Source organism: Vipera ursinii (assembly GCF_947247035.1).
Source record: "Vipera ursinii genome assembly, chromosome: 1".
Taxonomy (NCBI): Eukaryota; Metazoa; Chordata; class Lepidosauria; order Squamata; family Viperidae; genus Vipera; species Vipera ursinii.
This window is the reverse complement of record NC_139512.1, coordinates 315,359,223-315,383,817: the sequence shown is the minus strand read 5'-3', so window position 1 is coordinate 315,383,817 and position 24,595 is coordinate 315,359,223. Positions and strand designations below refer to the sequence as shown.

The window sequence follows — 24,595 nt, the reverse complement described above, 5'->3', positions numbered from 1 at the left end:
AAATTCTCAGATCAAATGAAACACACAAAGAGTGAGGACTTCTAAAAAATAAGGTACTGGAAGTGAAATAACCCACCATTTTGATGAGAAAACCATGGGGTCATAATGCTGAGAATGTATAGGGAGTTCTTGACTGAGCAGAGTTAATATGGATTTGTATGGAAAATGGAAGATGGATTTAATCACTAACGAGATATATTAGCTAGTAAATTATATCTGCTAAAAGAAAGTGAGGAAGACTTAACACTCAAGGAAATTTAAGCTCACCAAGGAAGCCAAAAGAAAACAGTTTCTTTTTTGACTATTCAATAGAAAAGGAGAAAGGGGAAAAGGCCCACTGCCAACATCTGCAATTGCCACAGAATTTCTCAGTATCCCTGTCCATCATGTTTATAGTACATGGATACAGCCTTTGTATGGACTGATATCCTAATTGTATATTATGTAGGACTCTTCATTATGAACAGAAAAAGGGATTCTCGTGCCTGTTAGCTCTGACATCTGCAGAAGATAATATATTCATAGAATTCTAAAGGTCAGGAAGGTACATGAGAGTGTTTGGTACCAATATATTCAGAAATGCAATGGAAACCTCAAAAACTGGATGGAGTAAAGAGAATAAGGGATTTTACTAAGAGCACAATTTCTTTGTAGGGTCTGAGTTTGGCAAGGTATCATTTGCCATTGCAGAATTCTTTATAAATTGTATCCTTGTTCCAGACTGACATGACACCATTTTCCCCACAAGTAGTAATTTGGAATAATGTTTTAAAAACTCAGTTGTTTCTTATTCTGGCAAAACAAAAAACACAAAGAAGAGTTCTGTATAATTACTGCCATTTCCCGTTAAGCTTCCTCGGTTTTTTAAAGAAAAAGGCCCTTCTCATACTAACCATTTCCCAAGATCAATTAACCAAATTAATTAACTGAAGGAACCAGGAATACACCAACCCGGCCAGATCAAATTGGTTGGGCGGATATTATGGGAGATAGGCAGTCCCTCAAGTAACCAGATGTGATGGAATGTAGTGGGTTAGATTCCCAGGAGGGAGGGGATGCATTCCAGAGAAATAAGAGACAACTCAGTTCAGATGTTTTGTGTGAGACTCAGAGGATGAAGATAGTCCCTCCTTAATAGTTTTAATAGTTTTGAGAGTTTATGCTTCATGACGGTAGTACTCTGCTTCAATTTGGCAATATTTGGCAATAGGTGTGAAACAATAAAACTGTTTGGAAGAATCGCTACATGTCTGTCTTGGGTTTTGGAGCCTGACACCAAGCCCTATGCCATATGAAACATGTAAAAGTGCTTCTGATGTATGCTACATTGTCAGAGCTGTGATGGTGCAAAATTCTGAAGGCAAAATAGATATCTGGATTTCTTCAGGGTCTGGATTTCTTCATAATTAAGATTAACTGAATTGTAATCTATGCAATACTACTCACTGAATACTTGACAATGCAAATGAAAGCTGCGGATCTCTGTATGGTCCCACAGAAGAGGCAGAAGAAGTTGTGTGATAGAACAATGAGTCCAAGGTTTAACCACGCTTACTTATTCACATAATGTTAGTTGTTCATTTCTTGTTAACTCTAAATGCAAATGATATATACTCATTTCCCTATAATCAGAAAGAGATTATTTCTAGCTATTATGAAGTATAAAAAAAATCAAATGCTAAAAATGTCTATATATAGCTCCCCCCATGAAATAACATTTACAATAATGATTTATTGAGTTCTTCTGATTCAGTTTTATTTTTTAAAAAATTAGGCTTTCTCTCATCATCTCTGTGTGCCTACTAATGAGAATCTTTCTCCTTTCAGGTATTGAAAAAAACATAAAAACACTACATACAGTAAGCCACTTAAACAGATTAGGAAAGCACATCTGTTACCTTGAAGTTCTTTTGATGGGTTTCATCTATCAGAACCATGACATTGGGTCCTTATGGCAAACATAGATATCCTATCTGAATTCAGACTCTTTCAATTTACTCTTTGTTTGACATTAAGCTCAATAGCCAACAGTATACCAATAAAACGATGTTAATTAAATATCTGTAGTTTGGGAAAAATTGAAATGTTCATTACTTTTTAAGACAGCAGTAAAAAAACAGAGTGGATCATCCATATATTAGCCATTACAAAAATAACCTTTTTATTTGCTGGTTCATCAGTGTCCACTGATTATATGAACTGGTCATATAGTTTTCAAACTGTGATGACAGTGTTATTGGTGGATGCCAAGGCTGACCACTAGAAATAGCCATTTTGCTTCAAGTCTCCCAGAGAATAAACTCACTGTCTAAAAAACAGATTTTTCAGAGATTCCACCATTGCTAATTCTTAAGTCAATCAAAACTAAGATATCTAGCCTATTACTTTTTCTGTATTATACCAGCATTCCTAGAAAGATAGAGAGCAGAGGAGTCAATGAGACAAGGAATCAATTTTGTGAAACAGAAAGAAGAGAGAACAACAGAGATCTCTGATGCCAGATTTTTGCTTTAAAAATACAACCTACCTTCCTAAAGAACATTTTGCTGACTTTCAAAATAAAGGTCAGAGTAAATAATGTCTTTATTTTTCTACCAAACTTCACAATCACTATCAATCGATTGATGCCTCAGTTTTGTTTCCCAAAAATCAAAGCGAAAAAAAATGCCTTGAGTGGAAATCAAAAGTCTTTGAGATATAGCAGAAAGCTTGCTATGCAATATTAGTACCCAAAGGCAGCTCCCAATTCTTTGCAATAGCAGCACAGTTTCACCTTAATTTTTTTTTAGAAACTGAGTCTTAGGATTTAAATCATAGCAAATTTTGCTATGCAAATAAAATAGTAATGGATTGAAGTTGGTAATTTATGTCCTGGTTTCATACCTGAAAATTTCATGGTGCTTGAGGCAGTAGTAAGCTAGTATTTCTTCAGAAGGCCAGATACCTACAAAAAAAACAAGAACAAAGTAATATTTTAAGACATATTTTTATATCTCCATAAGTTGATCTTATATTGGATTTTTAAACATAGTTCAGAACACAAAAGGTCAAAGAACATTCCCCACCTCAAGTAGGATGGCTTGATGGAAGGGATGAAAAAAAATCAAGATGATGACTATTATGTCATGATCAAAGCCCCACCCATTTTCACCATGTACTATGTATATGTATTGCATGTTAAAAGGGGATGTGGCTTCCATCATGCAACTGGCTCTCACATCAAGTATCAATATTTCTTTTAATAACAGCCAGGATGGGCAATTTTGTTAATTCTTAGTGTTGTTACTGAGTGTTGCTCTATTTTAATCCTGAATTCTGTTTTTACTAAAATGATTTTTAAAATTTTATATTTTATTTCACTCGAGACTTCCCCCCACTTTATACTATCAGCATGTAGGTATATAATGGATTGAGATACGAATAATTCACTATTATAGAAGAGTTTTACTGAAGAATGCACTACCTTATATCAAGAAAAGACCAAGAAAAAGTATTTTGATATCATACCATCCATCCTTCTTTACCAGAGCATTATAATTATACAGTTCTGTATACAGTATATTATTTTTATATAGTCCACATGTATAATTGTTTAATCATTTTTAGGATTTCCTAATTCATATTTGCACATAAATCAAGGAGAAAGAATCGATGGAAATAGACAACTACAGTACATCTACAAAATAAAAAATGCACTAAGTAGAATAATAGAAATGTTCTAATATAACCTTGAAAATGAAAGATAACTTTAAAAAAATACATAAATTTATAACTCCAAAACCCTAGGCAAAGAGGTGAGGTGGGTGTTATTGGATAGTGAGAAGGTAGTTAGTCACCCGAACATAGAGCACTGAGTACCAGGCAGAAACGTCCAGGCACCATGACAATGGGAGTGTTATGGGATTGATTTCCCGATTGATCTGGGGAGGGTTGGCATGACAGAGGGGCTATGATAAACTAGTATAAGCCCTTATCCCCCATCCCCAGTCCCATGTTTCCCATTTGGGAGAGAGTAAACAGCAACACTGCCAGTAAACCCAGCCCCACAAAGCATTCCACCAAAATCCAAACTGAATTCAGATCTTAGATCCAGAAATCACCTCCAACTGAAGCTTTGGAAGGGAAAGATGAAACACATGAGTTATCACTGATGAATAATAAATATGGTTTATACTCAAATTTATTTATTTATTTATTTTATTTTATTTTATTTTATTTTATTTATTTTATTTTATTTTATTTTATTTTATTAAACTTATATACCGCCCTTCTCCCGTAGGACTCAGGGCAGTTCACAAGGTTTTTTTAAAATAATGCAACAAGTTACAAAAATTAAAAACAATTAAAATAATTACACTAACCTTGAAATAAAAACCCAATTACAATTAAAAATACAATTAAAACCCCAGTTAATACTCTCAGTCTAGGCCAGAAAGCTCGAAGAGCCAGGTCTTCAGGTCCCGGCGGAATGAACGAAGGTCAGGGGCAGTCCTAAGCTCTACAGCTGGTTCCAAAGGGCCGGTACACCCACAGAGAAGGCCCTCCCCCTGGGTATTGTCCGCCGGCAATCTTTTACCGGCGGTACCCTGAGGAGACCCTCCCTGTGGGAGCACACAGGACAAAGGGAGCTTGATGCCGGCAGCAGGTGTTCCCTCAAATATCCTGGACCCAAGCTATTTAGGGTTTTATAGGTCATCACCAGTTGCTTTAGTGTCCATAGACTCCAGTGCAACGTGTAAAAGACAAGATTGCTAGTGTCTCCTTTGGTATAACTTGGGTCTGCTGCAGGGATGTAGCTTGGTCCTCCCACAAGGCCACTAGTCAATTGCCATTCAGCATCAGTACCTGGCTATGCAACCCTCTAAGACACCAAGGTGGGCAAGTCTCAGTTCCAAAATGCTAAGAGAGCTAATCATTGCCTTATTAGTTTGGCTCTGTAGAAATCCCATGTTTTCTGACTTTAACTCAGTTTCTTTGTGTTTCCTGGAAGAGCATGCAGGATGCGATTGCTGTAGTACTGACTGGAAAGGTTTCCTCTACAAACTTCTAAAATTCAAACTTAGGAGGGAGAGGAAGAAAAAGACACATGAAAAATACCTCTTTATTTCTCTTTCACACATTTCCTGGGAGTTTCTCCTCTCCATCTTCTTCCAGTGTCATGGCATGACAACGTTTGATCATTGTTATATTCTCTAACACAGATATTATTTAAATACTGAAATATGCGAAAAACAGTTGTGCATCAAAATCAAACCAAACTACTGCAAATTGCAGAGCTTCAAAGGTATCATATCTCATTAGATCAGTCAAGCTTGCAACAGTAGAAAAGCTGGTCTCTTGTATTTCAAAAAATATTTTGTGGATTACACTTTAACTTTTACAGTTAAATCCCACTTAAGTAATTGGCTGATTTAGAACCATATGGCACTCATTTCAAAGTGAATATATTTAAATCAACATTTATGTCAAATCAAACACATGGCATAAAAAGTCCATTTATTACCATTTATTATTCATACATTTCTATCATGTTTTCAAGAAAAGTCTTAAGTGCCTGCATTTATCCCTTTTCAATTAAGCTAAATTTTACCTTGGTGAAACATATTGCATATTGCACCTTGTACTACAAATTTTGGATTATTCTCATTGTACATCAAGTACATGGATTATTCTCATTGTACATCAAGTACATGTCATCCACTGATCTTAGTAACATACATTACCCTTTACTTGCATTTTACAGCCCCCCCTTTTAATGATAGACTTTTTAATTCATGGTTTACACACTTCCTTTTTCCTCTCGGGACTGTTGAAGAACATCAGACTGGGCTTTCGATGATTCTTGGGCAGTTTACTGAGTAGAGTTAATTAGGCTACCTATAAAAATACGATCAAAATAGCAGCAGATTTGAAGGGAAAACAAAATATTAGTAGAAGTGTCTCTGGAATCTAAAAAAAAAGCTGCGCAGAGTGTTTATACAGCCTTCTGGGACACCTTCCCTGTCTCCTTCAAAAGGCTGTTCTACTTCCTCCTAACCTTGGTCAATGAAACTAAGCTTGAGATCAATATTGTCTCTTCTTAGCCTTGTTCCTCATTCTCCTTTTGTCTCTTTATTAGTGCTAAATATAAAGTGCCTGAAGTGACAGACTTGCCTTAAAAACATCTTCCACTTCTTTGTAAGACATATATGTTAAATTATTTAATGACCAACATGCAAGTTAATTAATTTAATATTAACACAAGCAGTTTTGCAAATGTTGCCCGTTTCTCCCACCTTGGCAATATTACATGGTTAGTGTATTGTGCAGAAAGGCAGCAAGTACACAATGACAATAGTGCATCAAGAAGCTATTGTGCTGTCAAAAAATACCAGCAGAGGGAGAAATGCCTACATTTGCTGCCCCTGATACAATTCAGGTTAGTACTCAAGCCACATTAGTAGCTGTTGCTAATAACATTAGCAGGAAGATCATGGACAGGATCCTTTAAATCCCACCCAATTAAGTCAGGTACAAGCTATGTATACTGCTTCTTTCCATTATTCTCCAGGACTACAAGGTGCTATGTCAGTATTAATTCCAAAAGCTGGCAGGTAAAAATAACAGTGGTCAGGGGTCCCTTATAAACAGGTTTCAAATATGGAAGTGCAGAATGTTACCCAGTAAAGCATTAAAGAAGCAGCAAGACTATCTTTGTTAATTTGAGTAAAAGGAAAAGCTTCTCTTGCTTGAACAGGTAAGTAATCCTCTTTGATGGCTTTCAAAATAGGGATAAGCTTAACAATTCATGTGGAGGAGTTTGCACTTTGACTTCTACTCTGTTGAACTGACCTAGATTTTGTAATATGAAGGGTTGGACTATATCTTTATATCAAGAACCTATTCAAATGAGAAATGATCTCATTCATCTCAAACAATGAATGCAGACACAGTTTGTGTAAAGTATTATAAGCTTTCATTGAAATCCGGGGGAGGACTAATAAACCTTCCATTTCTTATTCAAATAAAAGATGTTTTAAAATACCCAACATTGTCCAAATTGTACCCAGTGGTTCTAATCCAGATGAATGTAGATCAAGTCAATGTGCTTTGACAGAAGCCTGTGTGGTTGTCATACTCACTCAGTTGATTCTACTGCCATTAAATTGGAGTATGCAGCTGCAATAATCTCATATTCTTCTGTTTATTCCTGCCTTTATTTCCTCCTTCTTCTGTGGTCTCCCTACTGTCATTTTCTGTACTGTAATCCACTTCAAAAGAGAACAGGCCCTCTCATTCTTTATAAAATGCCTGCACACAGATGACACTATATGAATAATGCTAATAGCTACTAAGAAATGAACTAGGTACGTGAGAAACATTGGGCTCTTAATCAGAAACCTCTTATAACTGCAGGGGATAAGGAGCAATTGCCCAACAAACAGCCATTGAGAAGGGGCTTTATTTTTTCCTAATCTATTTTCCCTTGCAAAAGTGCATCCCAGGTAATTTTGATTATTTTTTTAACCCCATCCCCACTTGCCTCTGAAATCAAGAGGGAGGCAAGCCTTACGAAAAGAAATTTGCAGGAAAGTTTGTAAGACGGATCAAGCAATATTCATTATAACCGCCATTCTCCTCTTTTGCATTGTTCTCTAATATTCCATTTGATTTCAGCAAACATGATGTTGGGTCTAAGCATTTGTTTACATGCTCAAGATTAAGGTTGGTTGATTAATTAACACCACAGCCATGACTTTTTCATATTATATTAACAAGTCTACACAGTTTCACTGAAATTTAAGAAAAATTGTAAACATATCAGACATTGCAATAAACTTCCATTTTCCATTTATGTTTCTTATTTAGATTTCTTTATATGTGAAAAGCTTTCTGTAACACACAAATTTGTGTATACCTTTCCTGTGCATTTGATATTTCCTCTCATTAATAAAATCACATTTCTATTTCTAAATGCAACTGTCATAGCTAGATGTATTGTAAAAACTTCACATGGATATAAAAATAATCACACTTCCAATCAGAACACTGAAGAAAAAATGATACTGGGAGAAATGTTGACTATAAAATAAATTTGCAAAGATAACAAACAATACATTATTTATGTTCATGTCTTATAAAGTTAAGATTTATTTCAAAAAGGAATTGATATTTCAGGGAATGCTTAATAGCTCATTCAGGAAAAGGAAGGGGCCATTGCTAATTGGTCTATTATAACTATTGTGTCCTTTCTTAAAGTAAATTATAACTGAAAAGATTTTATTACATAATGGTTTTAGACATAGTACTCTCACAGTTCTCCATTTTGTCTCCTTCTCTAATCCTCTGATAAGCCCTTCTCTGCTGCAATGCCTCCTTGAATTACTACACTACCTGGACTGTGAAGTGTTTCCTTACACACCAATTGAAACAACCAGCAGCCAGAAATAAAAGGCCTATATCATATTTTTAAACACAGTTCAGAGAATGCCAAACTGGCCTCCAGGACAAAAGATTGTAAGCTGAGGTGCAATAGCAGAAATGGCCCTCTCTCTTGTCTTCATATAAATTGGATTTCTGTTACTGTTGGGATGTAAAGGAGGGCAGCAATGTTAGAATGGTCCTTAACAGCATGTAAATCCTTTTGAATTTTCAACCTTTCTGGCTAAATATGATCTAAAACACAATCTGTTTTCCACGTAAGTTCCCCAACTAGACAAAGAGAACTCAGTTAAACAAATGAGACATTTGTTCATTGATTTATTGAGGAAAATGATCCAAAACTACATACAATATTTGTGTGTGGCAAAAGTGAGTGCCAACCACTGTTCACCCTGTTTTGGGTTCTGGATCTAAAAGAGTTCATTGCAGTTATTTCCTTCTAGATGTACATAAGGTGCGTGTTACCATGACCATATTAGATCTTATTAGTAATGGAAGATGAGTTGCTTGAACTTAACAAGGAGATATTTTGGCTAAAGCTGCCATCTGAACCTCTGGATACAAAACTGAAATCAGGTACTCCACCAAATTATGGGCTTAAAAATTTGAGGTGATTCAGTAAAGTACTGCAGGTTGTAGGTAATGTGGTGTATCATAGTAATATCACTTGAAAGGGAGGAAGTAGAAATGTGGGTTATGTTTATCTATTAAAAATAAATTCACTAAACCTAGTTGCTTAGGTATCAAATCATTCTGTGATTTCATGGACAAATAATATAATCATAATCATAATAGTAAAGTTGGAAGGGACCTTGGAGGTCATCTAGTCCAACCACTTGCTCAGGCAGGAAACCCTATAACATTTCAGACAAATGGCTGTCCAGTCTCTTTTTAAAAACTTCCAGTGTTGGAGCATTCACCGCTTCTGGAGGCAGGTTGTTCCACTGGTTAATTGTTCTAACTGTCAGGAAGTTTCTCCTTAGTTCTAGGTTGCTTCTCTCCTTGGTTAGTTTCCATCCGTTGCTTTTTGTCCTGCCTTTGGGCGCTTTGGAGAATAGCTTGACTCCCTCTTCTTTGTGGCAGCCCCTGAGATACAGTATTGGAACACTGCTATCATGTCACCCCTAGTCCTTCTCTTCATTAAACTAGACATACCCAATTCCAGCAGCCGTTCCTTATATGTTTTAGCCTCCAGTCCCCTAATCTTCTTTGTTGCTCTTCTCTGTACTCTTTTCCAGAGCAGGGGTCGCCAACATGAATGGGACAAAGAGCCACTCGGAACCGGTTCTTTCACAAAAGCAAAAAAATGGGAGCAATAAAAAGCACGTGTGCATGCGCGTGCTCGTGCATGCACACAACAGAAAACTTAATTGAAGAGTGAAAAAGCAAAGATTGGGAACCGCTGCGCTTGCCATCTTTGGCAGCAGGAACAGTGGTGCGTCCAGGCAGCACCGCCAAGGGGATGATTAAGGAAAGGAAGGGCTTGCCGTCTTTGGCGGCTGTGGTGGTAGGAGCAGCGGTGTGTCTGGGCAGCACCTCCTGGTACTTGGAGGGGCGGGAGTTGCCGGCACATCACCCACGCCCGCTTGCCAAATACTGCCTGCTGGGCACAGTGAGGGCACTAGGCCGCCCCAACAGCCGCCGCCGCCTTCCTGTTGCTGCTCCTGCTGCCACAGCCGCCAAAGACGGCAAGCCCTTCCTTTCCTTAATCATCCCCTCCCCTTCCAACTTTTCCAACAAAAAAGCTCCCCACCACACCCTAAAAACAAGCTCCATGCCTAGGTTCTGGTGCTTCAATGCTTCCGAGCAACCCCCTCCCCCCACTTCGCCCTACGCCAGCTACTTTCCATGCTAGGACGGCGAAGCTCGCCAGCTCCAGGGCTGGCCTTTCCAGGGAAAGCTGTGCGCGGTCAAACTGTTAGGCCAGACATCCCTCCCCACCCCTTCAGGCGGGTGTAAGCTGGGGGAAGCTGATTAGACCTGGGACTTGACGGGAGACCGGACTCGTCACTCTGCCTTCTGGGCTGGGAGGGCGAGGACTCTGAGGAGAAGCTTCAGCCTGTGAAGCTCAGCCAAGGAAAGGCGTGGACACAAAAAGAGCCCTTCGTCCCAGACCGTGCACCACACTTGCCAGCCGGCATCAGCTTACATATCTCTTGCGCCTCGGCTCCCAGCTCCGCCAGTCCCGCACAAACTCCCGGGCCAAGTGGGAACTGCATGGCACAGCCAGCAACTTTCCCTGCCCCCACTTCCATCCATCCTGGCTTGTCTAGCCCAGCATCTGCTGCAGGAGAAGCCAATGGCAGGTGCGGCCTCCCTTGGTGGCAGCGGGCGGGCACTTCTCGACTCCCTGTCCAGTTTACTTCACAAGGAGGCAGCAGATGGGACTGGTAGTGCTGTGCTTGCACGCTATTATGTCTGACTGCCAAGGGATCGCAGAATATGGGAAACCCCCGCCAGCGGGGATCCACCACAATGTCCATCTTTGGTGGCTGTGGCAGCAGGAGCAGCGGTATGTCCAGGCAAAGTAAACAAAATTTTGGTGGCATCCCGGAGCTGGCCCAGCCTCAGCCATTGGGCCACGGTCTGCTCATCGGGCAGCCTGGCTTCCTGGCAGCACATCCTGCAGAGGAGGTCTGCTAGGGAGGTGGCTGTCTGGCGTAGTTTACCTCCCTCCTGTGTCTGTGTGTCAGACCCAAGCAGAACAGCTGGTAGAGGCGGCGGCAGTCCGGTATTTGCGTTTCTGTGTGTGTTGAGCCCCGTGGGCCCGACTCACACACAGGAGGGGGGGAAACGCCAGACCACCACCTCCCTACCAGCCATTCCTTGCAGGTCACACACACACACACACACACACAGAGACACAAATGAGGGGGGGAACGCCGGACTGCCGCCTCCCTACCTGCCATTCCCCGTGGGTCCTACACACACAAACAAGACAAGAGGGGGGAATGATGCTGGACTGCCGCCTCCGTACTAGCCATTCTCCGTGGGTCTGACACACACACGCACACACACACAAACGAGAGGGGGGAAAATGCTGGACTGCCGCCTCCCTACCAGCTGTTCACGGGTCTGACACACAAACACACACACACACACACACACACAGAGAGAGAGAGAGAGAGAGAGAGAGAGAGAGAGAGAAGGGGGAAAAGAAGGAGAGGGTCTGGCAGCACCCAAGACTCCATAGGATGCTCAGAAACACCACCACCACACCCGCATGCCCCATCTGACCAATCCACTCACCTTTCCAGCAGTCCTCCTGTCTCTTCCTCTGCTGCCGCCATGTGCAGTTACTCGTGTTCCAGAGTCTGTACATTTGGTTTTTAATGACTAAATGTAGAACCTTACTTTTTTCATTGAATTTCATTTTGTTAGATAGCGCCCAGTGTTCGAGTCTGTCCAGATCCTCCTGTATCTTAAGCCTGTCTTCTGGAGTGTTGGCTATTCCTGCCAGCTTGGTGTCGTCTGCAAATTTGATGAGTTGCCCATCTATCCCTTTGTCCAAATCGTTGATGAAGATGTTAAACACCACTGGGCCCAGAACAGAACCCTGGGGCACCCCACTATACACTTCCTTCCATGTAGATGCGGTTCCATTGAGGACCACATGCTGAGTACGGCCGGTCAGCCAGCTACAAATCCATCTGGTGGTGGTGCTGTCTAACCCGCATGTTTCTATCTTATCAAGTAGTAGGTTGTGATCTACTTTATCAAATGCCTTACTGAAGTCCAAGTAAATTATATCCACAACATTCCTCTGGTCCACTAATTTTGTCACTTGGTCAAAGAATGCAATAAGATTTGTCTTGCATGATCTGTTTTTGACAAACCCATGTTGACTTTTAGTAATGATTTTGTTTGCCTCTAGATGCTCGCTGATTCGTTGTTTAATTATCTTTTCCAGAATCTTCCCAGTTATTGAGGTCAGGCTGATAGGTCTGTAATTTCCTGGATCTAATTTTTTCCTTTTTTGAAGATGGGAACTACATCAGCTCTTTTCCAATCCTCTGGTAGTTCCCCAGGATCTTCGAAAAAGATAGTTCAGTGGTTCTGAGACCACATCCACCAGTTCCTTGAGAACCTTGGGGTGTAATCCATCTGGTCCTGGTGATTTGAACTTGTCTAGGCTGGACAGGTGCTCACTTACCATTTTCTTGCCTGTCTTAACCTGTGTTTCTATTCTGTTTTTTATGGCACTATTTTTGATAGGTTGCTCTGTTTTTTCCCTCTGTGTAAAGACAGATGCAAAAAACGAGTTAAAGAGTTCTGCTTTCTCCCTCTTGCTTGTCACCTTCTTGCCACTTTCACCCACTAATGAACCAATCATTTCCTTCACTTTTTTCTTGTTTTTTACATGTTGAAAGAAGCTTTTTTGTTATTGTTGACTTTGGAAGCATTAGTTCATTTTGAGCCTTAGCTTTCCTCACTTCATCTTTGCAGGCTTGGGCTATTTGCTGATATTCTGACTTAGTTATGTGCCCCTCTTTCCACTTTCTATACTTGTCCTTTTTATCTTTCAATTTATCAGAGAGTTCTTTATGCAGCCATGCTGGTTCCTTTTGAGAGCTGTTATTTTTCCTCTTTGTTGGTATTATGCTAGACTGGGCTTTTATTATCTCAGTTTTTAAAATTTCCCAAGCTTCTTGAGTTGTTTTCCCCTTGAGGATTCTCATCCATGGAATCCTTCCCAAGCTCTCTCTAAGTTTATTGAAATTAGCTCTCTTAAAGTCCAAGACTCTAGCTTGACTGTATTCTATTGCTTGTGCTCCCATAATGTTGAATTCCAATATTGCATGATCACTTCCTCCCAATGTTCCTGTGGCTTCAACAACTTATATCACTTCATCTCTGTTAGTGAGAATTAGATCCAAAATGGCTAATCCCCTAGTTCCCTTCTCTACTTTTTGGGTGACAAAGTTGTCTGCTAGGTTTGTCAGGAATCTGTTTGATCTTCCAGTTGATGTCAGGGTAGTTAAAGTCCCTCATTACTATTGTGATGTGCTTCCTACATACCTTAGGTAGCTGACTAGCAAAAAGTTCATCTATTTCCATTGTTTGGTTGGGTGGCCTATAGTATACACCTATGGCAATGGCAATTTTTCTCCCTTTTATATTGACCCAAATGCATTCAAGTTTACAGTTTTCATCATTGTTGTGCTCTATTTCTGTAAAGATGTAGTTATTTCTTATATAGAGAGCAAGTCCACCTCTTTTATTTGGTCTGTTTCTTTTGAATAATTTAAATCCCTCTAGCTGTGTGTTCCATTTGTGGGTTTCATCCCACCATGTTTCTGTAATGGCAACAATATCATATCTGCCCTCAGTAACCTGAATTTCTAGTTCACCCTGTTTATTACTCATACTCTGTGCATTGGTGTAATACTCTGTGCATTGGTATCATCTTGACCTGTCTCTAATAATAATCTGTAGCTATTCATTGATCCTACTCATCTACATTATCAATTGGCTTTCTCTTTTTCTATTTATCTCAGTTGGCCAATAACAGTTATTTTTCTACTTTATTATCCATCTACATTGCATATTTAAGATATGTGGGTTTCCATTGGCCAGTCATCTCAATATGTTAATTTTTATTTGGTCCAGTTCTTCTTGCTGCCTATTGATCTTTCTTGAAACAATCTTATCCTTCATTATCTTGTCTAAATTTGTCATTGCATTCCTCTCTAACGTTAATCTCCTTTACCTTTCCCACACACTATCCATCTTGTGTCCAAGGAACAAAACTTCCAAGAAATAAAACTATTTGCCATTTATATTTTGCCATCGGCTGTAACTGCACTAAGCTTTCTGTTTGATACTACTATGATCTTCTAAATATTTATATTACCCAAGATTTTTCACTTTTTTATGTTCACAATGAGCTATTCTAAGTATTCTTGTCTTTGATTAGGAAGTTATTTTGTCCAAATATCTCAAATTATTAGTGGTTTAGCCTCCTCTTTCAGCTGTCATCTTTTTCACTCCTGCCATTCTTATATTGAGTTAAATTAATATGGGACAATAACATGTTTGTCTCAGTCCCCTGTCTTTTGCCACTGCATAGGTAAGAAGCACATTAGCTTACATAAACTCAATATTCAAGAGATATCCATTAGTTTTAGGCAGAACATTTATTGGGTTGTATTGTAGCTGATCACAGTTAGAATGACATTTTAGTGTCATGATTTCATGCCCTGAATAGCATGTAATGTAATTTACAGTGGCCCATTCTGTTTTATTTAAGTTTATTTATATCTAAAACAGCTGCTTTGACCATCTGAAGTTTTCTTCTGCTCTCACTTCTCTTCCTTCCACTTTTAAGTCACTGAAATAATTTGATTCTAAGCATCTTACAATCAGTGCCATACAAGTATACAGCAATATACTGGATTAGAAAGGATTAATATAACAAACTGTCATCTATAATCAACATAATTATGATAATAAAATTTCCCCTTAGTTCTTAACTTTTGAAATGGCTGCAGGAAATGCATGTTTATCAGATTTGGTCTCTGGAGATATACAATCTGATTCACATGTAGAATGGACTTGCATATTTAACAAATTCATATTTAATACCTGATAGTTATTAAAGGAAGTATGAATATATAGTAACACTATCCAGACTGATATTCAATCCCTCATTTTTCATGTTCTCATCAATGTCATCATATTTTAAGAGAATATGCTGAGTGAGGGAAAGAATACAATGAATCAGTTAATGGAAGATTCCATTACAGGTATATCAAATAAATTGACTCTGTGTGTCATGCAAACATTCTGGCAGAAAGGGGATCATCAATGAGATCCTGGCTTAATGAACTCACTAATAATAGAGAGTTGGAAAGTTTCTATCTCAGTTCTAAACATTCTGTACTCTAACCCCTAATTCTCTGCATTAAAATTCATTAAAGGAAATCTATATGAATTTTGTATTCTGCAGTTAAGGTTGCTATTATCTTTCATGGGGGTTTTTAGATGAATTTTTGATTGTTTATTTAAAAGATTTCTTTATTTACCCTAAGAATCCTGCCTACCACAATGAACAAATGGTGGACAGTTCTTCAATGCTAACTTTGCTACAGTTTTTAAGCTAAATTATAGAAATGGGCTTTAAGACTTTAATCTCTGCAATGAAGTATTTTGCTAATACATTTCTTTGGAAAGACTTCAAATGTATCTAACTAAGGTGAACTTCATCCTGTCATGTGGTTAAATACACATATACATGCGGTAGTAAGGATGGAAGGCAATTTCTAGAGTTGACAAATTTTTATTGCAACTTGTTCCTAATTTGGTTGATCTGATGAGCTCTTTCATTCATTTTCTCAAGAAGGGAATCCCCTTTAAATGGGATTCAGGGAGCCAACAAGACTTACTTCTGATTAAAAGCATACATCTCTCAACCTACCACCTAGATCCAACATGCTTTTTTGTGGAGTTGGTTAATACTCCATTTCACCTTAAACACTCCCTTTTTCAGTTCATTTCAGTTTGATAACATTTGTGTGTAGATAGATAGATAGATAGATAGATAGATAGATAGATAGATAGATAGATATAGACATAGACATAGACATAGACATAGACATAGATATAGATATAGATATAGATCTTTGGTCATTCGGGCTTTTTCCCACGTAAAATTGGAGGTATCAGGGCAACGTTTCGACGAAATCTCATCCGTCATCCTCAGGCTAGTCACTTCAGCTTCCTTCTTCTGGGAGAAGGAAGCTGAAGTGACCAGCCTGAGGATGACAGATGAGATTTCGTCGAAACGTTGCCCTGATACGTCCAATTTTACGTGGGGAAAAACCCGAATGACCAAAGATCTACATACAAACACCCACGAAAACCTCAGAAAACATATATACATACATACATATATACACACACACACATATAGAGAGAGAGAGATCCTGTGGCTCAAGAGGTAAAAACAACTGCCTAATGTGCAATCAGCCCAGGTTCGAATCTCAGAAGGGTATGGCTGACTGATGAAAACTAATAAGTTTGAAATGCATATCAGTCTCCCTTAATTCTTTGTTAGTAATTTACATAAATATATGAGCTGTCACCGGTGTGACTACTGCCTGTTCGATGGCCTTCAAGATAGGCTGAAACAGGAAATAAAGATTTGTCCCATGTTTGGGGCCTAGCAAGGTAATCATCTATCAGTCCCAACCACCAAGAATGATAGACCCAAACTCATGATAACACCACATGACATCACCACCACACAACCATTCAAAAAGCAAATCCGAACCCACAATGATAACGAGGCACAACCACAAAACAGAAACCTAACTACAGCTGCAACATCAGCCACTTTAAACCCCTCCAAACCACACAATAAGCAAACTGACACCCACTATAAAAACATGGCACCACCACAAACACGAAGCCGAACAAAAGCAGCACAACTCACCAGCTCAGGTCTAAGGCTGGCAGCTGAGACCAGCCCATCCACTCAAAACACACCCCCACCCAATCAGAACACACCCACCATTCAAAACACCCACCCAATCAGAACACACTTACTCCCCCACCCAATCAGAGCACACCACCCACAGAACACACCCCCTCTGGCAGTTTAAAAAAGAGGAACAAACAGCCACATGCTTCTCCCAGAAGAAGGAAGCAGAAGCCACCAGCCTGATGATGACGGATGGGATTCCGTCGAAACGTCGCCCCTACACCTTTAGTTCTACGCGGGGAAAAACCCGAATAACCAAAGATGCATATATATATATATATATATATATATATATATATATATATATATATATATATATATATATATATATATACATACATACATACATACATACATACATACATACATATATATATATATATATATATATATATATATATATATATATATATATATATCAGGGACGCGGTGGCTCAGCTTGTCGATCAGAAGGTCGGCAGTTTGGCGGGTCGAATCCCGAGTGCCGCGTAACAGAGTGAGCGCCTGTTACTCGTCCCAGCTTCTGCTAACCTAGCAGTTCGAAAGCACGTAAAAATGCAAGTAGAAAAATAGGGACCACTCCGGTGGGAAGGTAACAGAGTTCCGTGCGCCTTTGGCGTCTAGTCATGCCGGCCACATGACCACGGAGACGTCCTCGGACAAGCGCTGGCTCTTCGGCTTTGAAACGGAGATGAGCACCGGCCCCTAGAGTCGGAAACGACTAGCACGCATGTGCGGGGGAACCTTTACCTTTACCTTTATATATATATATATATATATATATATATGGATCCTTGGTTTTTCGGGTTTCTCCCCGCGTAGAACTAAAGGTGTAGGCGCAACGTTTCGACGAAATCCCATCCGTCATCATCAGGCTTGTGGTTTCTGCTTCCTTCTTCTGGGAGAAGTATGTGGCTGTTTGTTTTTCTTTTTTAAACTGCCAGAGGGGGTGTGTTCTGTGAGTGGAAGTGTGCTGATTGGGTGGGGATTATGTGTGTTCTGATTGGGTGGGAGTGTGTTTTGAATGGTGGGGGTGTTCTGATTGGGTGGTGGTGTGTTTTGAGTGGATGGGCTGGTCTCAGCTGCCAGCCTTAGCCCTGAGCTGGTGAGTTGTGCTGTTTTTGTTTGCCTTCGTGTTTGTGGTGGTGCCATGTTTTTATAGTGGGTGTCAGTTTGCTTATTATGTGGTTTGGAGGGGTTTAAAGTGGCTGATGTTGCAGCTGTAGTTAGGTTTCTGTTTTGTGGTTGTGCCTCTTTATCATTGTGGGTTCGGATTTGCTTTTTGAATAGTTGTGTGGTGGTGATGTCATGTGATGTTATCATGAGTTTGGGTCTGGTATCATTCTTGGTGGTTGGGACTCGTCTGTCAATCAAGGCAGGTTTCCAAATAGATGGTAGGCGAGAGGTATCATCTCGTTTGTTCATGCTGTGGGGGCGTTTTTCTATCTCAATGGCTTCTCTGATTATTCTGTTGTTAAAATGTTCAATTTTGGCGATAGTTTTGGTTTTTTTAAAATCAATTTCATGTCCCGTGGCTTCAAAGTGTTGGACCAGGGATGAAGTTTGTTCTCCCTTTCTGAGTGAGTTTTTGTGCTCTTCAATGCGTGCACTTATTCTTCTGTTGGTCTGTCCGATGTATGTGGTGGGGCAGGTGGTGCATGGGATTTCATATACTCCTTGGTTTTCTAACCCAATTATGTCCTTGGGGTTTCTTAGGATGGTGGATACTTTTCTGTCTGTGTAGAATGCTGTTTTGATGTTGTGTTTTTGGAGGACTTTGCTGATTCTGTCTGTGGTCCCTTTTAAGTATGGGAGGAGGGCTTTGCCTTTTTCTTGTTCTCTGTCTTGGGTTTTTGTGGGTGTCTCTCTTCGGATTAAGTTGGTAATCATGTTTCTTTGGAATCCATTGGCTGTTAGTACATTAGTGAGGTTGTGTAGTTCGGTTTTTAGGTGTTGTTTGTCAGCTAGTTGTTTTGTTCTGGAGATGAGTGTCTTGGCTACGGAGTTGATCTGTGCTGGGTGGTGGTGTGAGAGTGCATTCAGATAGCGGTTTGTGTGCGTTTTTTTATGGTAGATAGTGTGTCCTAGGGAGCCGTCGGATTTCTTGTAGACTAAAACATCAAGGAAGGGAAGTTGGTTGTTAGCTTCTGTTTCCATGGTGAATTGTATTTTGGGGTGTAGGCTATTGAGGTGTGTGAGGAAGTCATCCAGTTTTTCTTTGCCATGTGGCCAGATTACGAAGGTGTCATCTACGTATCTGAGCCAGAGTTTGGGTTTGTGGTTGGATTTTTCTAGAGCGAGGGTTTCAAAGTGTTCCATGTAGAGGTTTGCGATGACAGGTGAAAGGGGTGATCCCATGGGTGCTCCTTCCATTTGTTTGTATCTTTGTCCATTGTAGATGAAGTATGTGTTAGATAGGCAGTGGTTGGTCAGATCTAGGATGTGTTTTGGGGGGTTGTATTTATTTAGGATAGCTGTCAAGGCTTCTTTGATTGGCACTTGGGTGAAGAGGGATACGACATCGAAGCTAACAAGTAGGTCACAGGGCTGTAACTTTAGTTTACTTATGATCTCTATGAATTGGAATGAATCTTGTACGTGTGAGGTGATGGAATTTGCGTAAGGCTGTAGTTGTTTGGCAAGAAATTTGGCTAGATTTTGTAGAGGTGAGCCTATGGAGCTGACTATGGGTCTGAGAGGGGTTCCTTCTTTGTGTATCTTGGGCAGACCATAGAGCTTGGGACATCTGGATGATTTTTCTCTGGGAATGATTGTTTTCTGGATCTCTTCACTGATGGGGGTGGCTTTTATTTTGGATTTTGTGGTTTTTTCCAGGTAGGTGGTGGGGTCTGTCTTGATGAGTTTGTATGTGGAGTCTCGGAGTAGGTTGGATAATTTGGTATGGTAGTCAGATGAGTTCATTACCACCGTGGCGTTGCCTTTGTCTGCTGGCAGAATGATTATGCTGGTGTCTTTTTTTAGGTTAAGTAGTGCTGTCTGTTCCTCTTTGGGTAAGTTGCTTTTGGGTGGTTTGCTGGTGCAGAGGATGTTGGTAACTTCGAGTCTGATTTTGTTGGCGTCATCAGGGTTGATTTTGGTCAGGCTGGATTCGACTCCGCATATAATGGTTTCCGTGGGAATGTGTTTGGGAGCGACTGCAAAATTAAATCCTTTAGACAGGACGTTGGTTTCGGCTTTGGTGAGAATCCTATCTGAGATGTTGTGCACAGTTTGTTTCATGTGTTGCTGTGGGAGAGGAGGGGTTTGTTTCTGGCGTTCCTTTAGTCTTTGGAGTTTATTGGTGTGTGTGTCTGTTTTGTAGGCAGTCTCTGTTTCAGCTCTCCAGACAGCAATTTGTTTGAATTTGTCCCAAAGTGTGGGGTGGATCTTGTTGCTGAGTTTGAGGTGAAGTGTGAGGAGGTCTCTGTTGATTCGGTCCAGGAGGAATCTTTTTGTGTGGAGTTCGTTTCTGATTAGGGCCAGTTCAGTTCTCATCAGGATGCGTTTGATGGCTGCAGAGTTGGAGTGGAATTTCAATAGGAAGGATGTGGGGATTAAATTTTGATCTCGGCAGTTGCGTAGGAATGTGAGGTCACACAGAATGGAAGCTCTTCGTACTTCGAGTTTTTCGTAGGTCTTGGTTAGCTGGTAGATTTCCTCCCCGTAGAGGTAAGATATTTGTTCTCTGAGGTTTTCGCGGGTGCCTGTATGTGGATCCTTGGTTTTTCGGGTTTCTCCCCGCGTAGAACTAAAGGTGTAGGCGCAACGTTTCGACGAAATCCCATCCGTCATCATCAGGCTTGTGGTTTCTGCTTCCTTCTTCTGGGAGAAGTATGTGGCTGTTTGTTTTTCTTTTTTAAACTGCCAGAGGGGGTGTGTTCTGTGAGTGGAAGTGTGCTGATTGGGTGGGGATTATGTGTGTTCTGATTGGGTGGGAGTGTGTTTTGAATGGTGGGGGTGTTCTGATTGGGTGGTGGTGTGTTTTGAGTGGATGGGCTGGTCTCAGCTGCCAGCCTTAGACCTGAGCTGGTGAGTTGTGCTGTTTTTGTTTGCCTTCGTGTTTGTGGTGGTGCCATGTTTTTATAGTGGGTGTCAGTTTGCTTATTATGTGGTTTGGAGGGGTTTAAAGTGGCTGAAGGCAAACAAAAACAGCACAACTCACCAGCTCAGGTCTAAGGCTGGCAGCTGAGACCAGCCCATCCACTCAAAACACACCACCACCCAATCAGAACACCCCCACCATTCAAAACACACTCCCACCCAATCAGAACACACATAATCCCCACCCAATCAGCACACTTCCACTCACAGAACACACCCCCTCTGGCAGTTTAAAAAAGAAAAACAAACAGCCACATACTTCTCCCAGAAGAAGGAAGCAGAAACCACAAGCCTGATGATGACGGATGGGATTTCGTCGAAACGTTGCGCCTACACCTTTAGTTCTACGCGGGGAGAAACCCGAAAAACCAAGGATCCACATACAGGCACCCGCGAAAACCTCAGAGAACATATATATATATATATATATATGCGTTAAGAATTTGTCAAGGCATTTTGAATATATATATGCTGCTCAAAAAAATAAAGGGAACACTTAAACAACACAATGTACTGTATTTAATAGTAGGATGTCTTATCTTGTGTTTCCTTTATTGAGCAGTATATATTTCTTTACAGCTATTTCCAAATGGGTAAAGTTGTATTTACAATACCTACATTGAACATATATCTTGTATTCAACTATTCTCTTTTGATCCTATAACACTCCACATACACCCTTGCAACTCTACCTTCAGTGGGTAGGGAGGATGCATTTGAGGTGAAACCTGTTTTGGGCTCCCAGTGCAGAAGGCATAATCTGGAATATTTAATGCACAGTAAGAGCTATTCCAACACAGCAAGATCCTGGAAAGCACCCAAGAATGTTCACACCCTATCTTCTTTAGTAATTCCTTTTCTCATTTCTTCTATAAACCACACCACCAAACTGGTCACACATTCACAAAGAGTTCTATATCTGTCAGCAGTTTGGAAGACTGGGAACACGTAGCCAACCATTTCAGCTGAAGGAAGAAATACTGACGATTCAAACCTTAGGACCAGCATATATTAAAGGCAGAAATCCTAGGTGTTGTAGATTGAGAACTAATTCTAGCTATGGCTTCTTAATTGTATGCAATAAAATTGATAATTTATACTCAAATTAGCTTTGGAATGCAGATCAGGGAAACTGTCTAATCAATGTACTAGTTTGACAAAACACATAGTTCCCCCCCTCCCCCGATCATAGTGGAAAAGAAACTTATAATAAGATCAATGAGAGAATTTCCACTTAACAATAAGAATACTTGCAAATATAATAAGAAAAAGCAAAGAAGGCAATTATACAGAATTATGTACATGTTTCCACATTTTTGTCATAATTTATACAGCCCCCTTTCCATTCCTCAGTCTAAAACTGAAATTACACACACACACACAGAGGGGGGGGCTAATCTTCAGTTTGGCCAATATGACTTTGAATACTTTATTACTCATGCAAAAATAGGACAAAAAGAATGTTTTTCAATCTGCAAATTTCTTTTGCAGCATTAATTTAGGGAGGCTGTGGAGGTCCAAAAGAAATGCAGTGCTAAGTAAAAAAAATGTAGATATTCTGAAATCTGAACTATATGGCAGGGATGCCAAATCACGGAAGCTACTTGTAAGGTTGTTTTTGCTTTTTGTGTGTCAACTGAATGAATTATTTCATTTTCTTTAGCCAGCTTTCAAATAATCATTAAAAATTAAACAACGCTGGAACAAGCTTTTTGTGATTATAGATTTTACTCTTCAGCAAAAAGCTGGATCTATAAATTTACGTACCATTGTAGATGTAAATTACAAAATTTTATATTCAACTATATTAAAACATCTATTCCAAAAAATGATTACCAGTTGTGAAAAGCAGACAGGCTTATCACTTGCTGTCAGTTGTTCATGTCTAGTTAAGCAATAATGTGCTAAAACTGCTCTTTTGTTTTGTGGAAGAATTTTGGCAATAGAAGAAATGAACACTCGTTTAATAAAAACTGAAGCTGCTTTTTGCTTTGATGGAGGAAGCAGCTGCCTGTTTTCATTTGCTGCAGAGCAGCAAAATCCATCAATATAATAAGCAGCTTAGATGCAGCCATCCACAGCATCTGTAAGCATATAGGGCTATTCGCTCAAAACCAATCCTTGGTTTAATTTTAACTAAGATGTGTCTGACATATTTGAAAAATGCATTAAAATAAGGTTTTGGATATGCTGGCAATTTCTCTTTAAATACTTTTCACAGATTAGTCTGAAGACGTGTGTGTGTGTGTGTGTGTGTGTGTGTGTGTGTGTGTAACAATCTGCAATAAAAATCTAAAAATGCAAATATAGCCATTAAAAACTTGTCTGTTAGTTTATGTTCTTTGCCCTCTCTTCTAAGTACCATAGAGGCAGGCTACCAATGTAGAGGTACACTGAAAAGCATAATAGGGAAACTAGTGATCATTTATACACTATATTCCAATTAACTATTGTGATTATCTGACTTATAATTCCCAATATATTTGTAATTCATTTTCATTGAAAATTTGAGCTGGTAAATTTTTAAAGGAAAAGAATTGCCTGAATTTTTTTTTAGTACAAAAAGAAAACAGAAACCCTATGAATTAAAATTTAGAGACGTTGATTTCTTCTATTGTCTATCACCATAAATTTCATGGAGAATTGTGGTACTGTACACTTCTATTAAAATTCCGAGATTATTATTTTGCTTTTACACAGCATTCTAAGATCTTTCTAAGCTGAGCTTTTAGATGAATTGCACATTAACAGAGAAATAAGATAATTCTTAATCCTCCTTTTTTCCCCAGATCCAATAATAAGGAATAAGGAAGCATCTTAACACGGTCAAGTAGCAATCTGCCTAGCTAGAACAGTAGTATACCTGAATTTAAAATTAGCTATCATTTGAAGTTTTCCCTCCCCTATAATATTTTATTTAAAGGAGAACACATTACTTAAGCCAGCAACATAGCTGCAGTGAAAGTTTTTCCATTTAAGCATGCAGTCATGAAGTCTATACCTGTATATTCAATTCTATGCAGAACAAATATTTTTAAAGTATTTCCAAGAAATATTTTTGGTGCTTTCAATTAAGCAAATATGTTTATAATAAACAATTTTATTAATAAATTCTGGGCCGTGTAATATTTTAACTGTATTTTATCAGTCACAAATAACACTGTATGTGACTATATTTTTCTTTAACATGATTTATTTATTTATTATTTATTTATTTATTAATTTAATTTGTATACCGCCCTTCTCCCGAAGGACTCAGGGCGGTGAACAGGGCAATACATAGTAAAAAACAAGGTACAAAAATTAAAAAGTAATTAAACAGCAATGCCCGTAATAAATTAATACAGATTAAAAGGTTAAGATCAATTTATAAAACCTGACCCCATCCCATCAGGCCAGGCCAGCTTGTTCAAAGAGGTAGGTTTTAAGATTGCGCCGGAAGGAGCGGAGATCAGGTGCCATCCAGAGCTCGACCGGAAGATGGTTCCATAAATCCGGCGTGCCCACAGAGAACGCCCTCCCCCTGGGGGCCACCAGTCGGCATTCTTTGACTGGTGGCACCCTGAGGAGGCCCTCTCTGTGGGAGCGTAC

The 24,595-nt window shown here is 39.6% G+C and overlaps 1 protein-coding gene across 1 annotated transcript in view; it reads right to left on the bottom strand.

The window, feature by feature from the left end:
* CAMKMT (calmodulin-lysine N-methyltransferase) overlaps positions 1 to 24,595 on the bottom strand; it is a 277,215-nt gene that overhangs the window by 49,846 nt on the left and 202,774 nt on the right. The window contains exon 4 of the mRNA XM_083361603.1: positions 2,884 to 2,944. Coding sequence (XP_083217729.1) covers positions 2,884 to 2,944 — 61 coding nt within the window. The remainder of the gene's footprint in view (positions 1 to 2,883; positions 2,945 to 24,595) is intronic.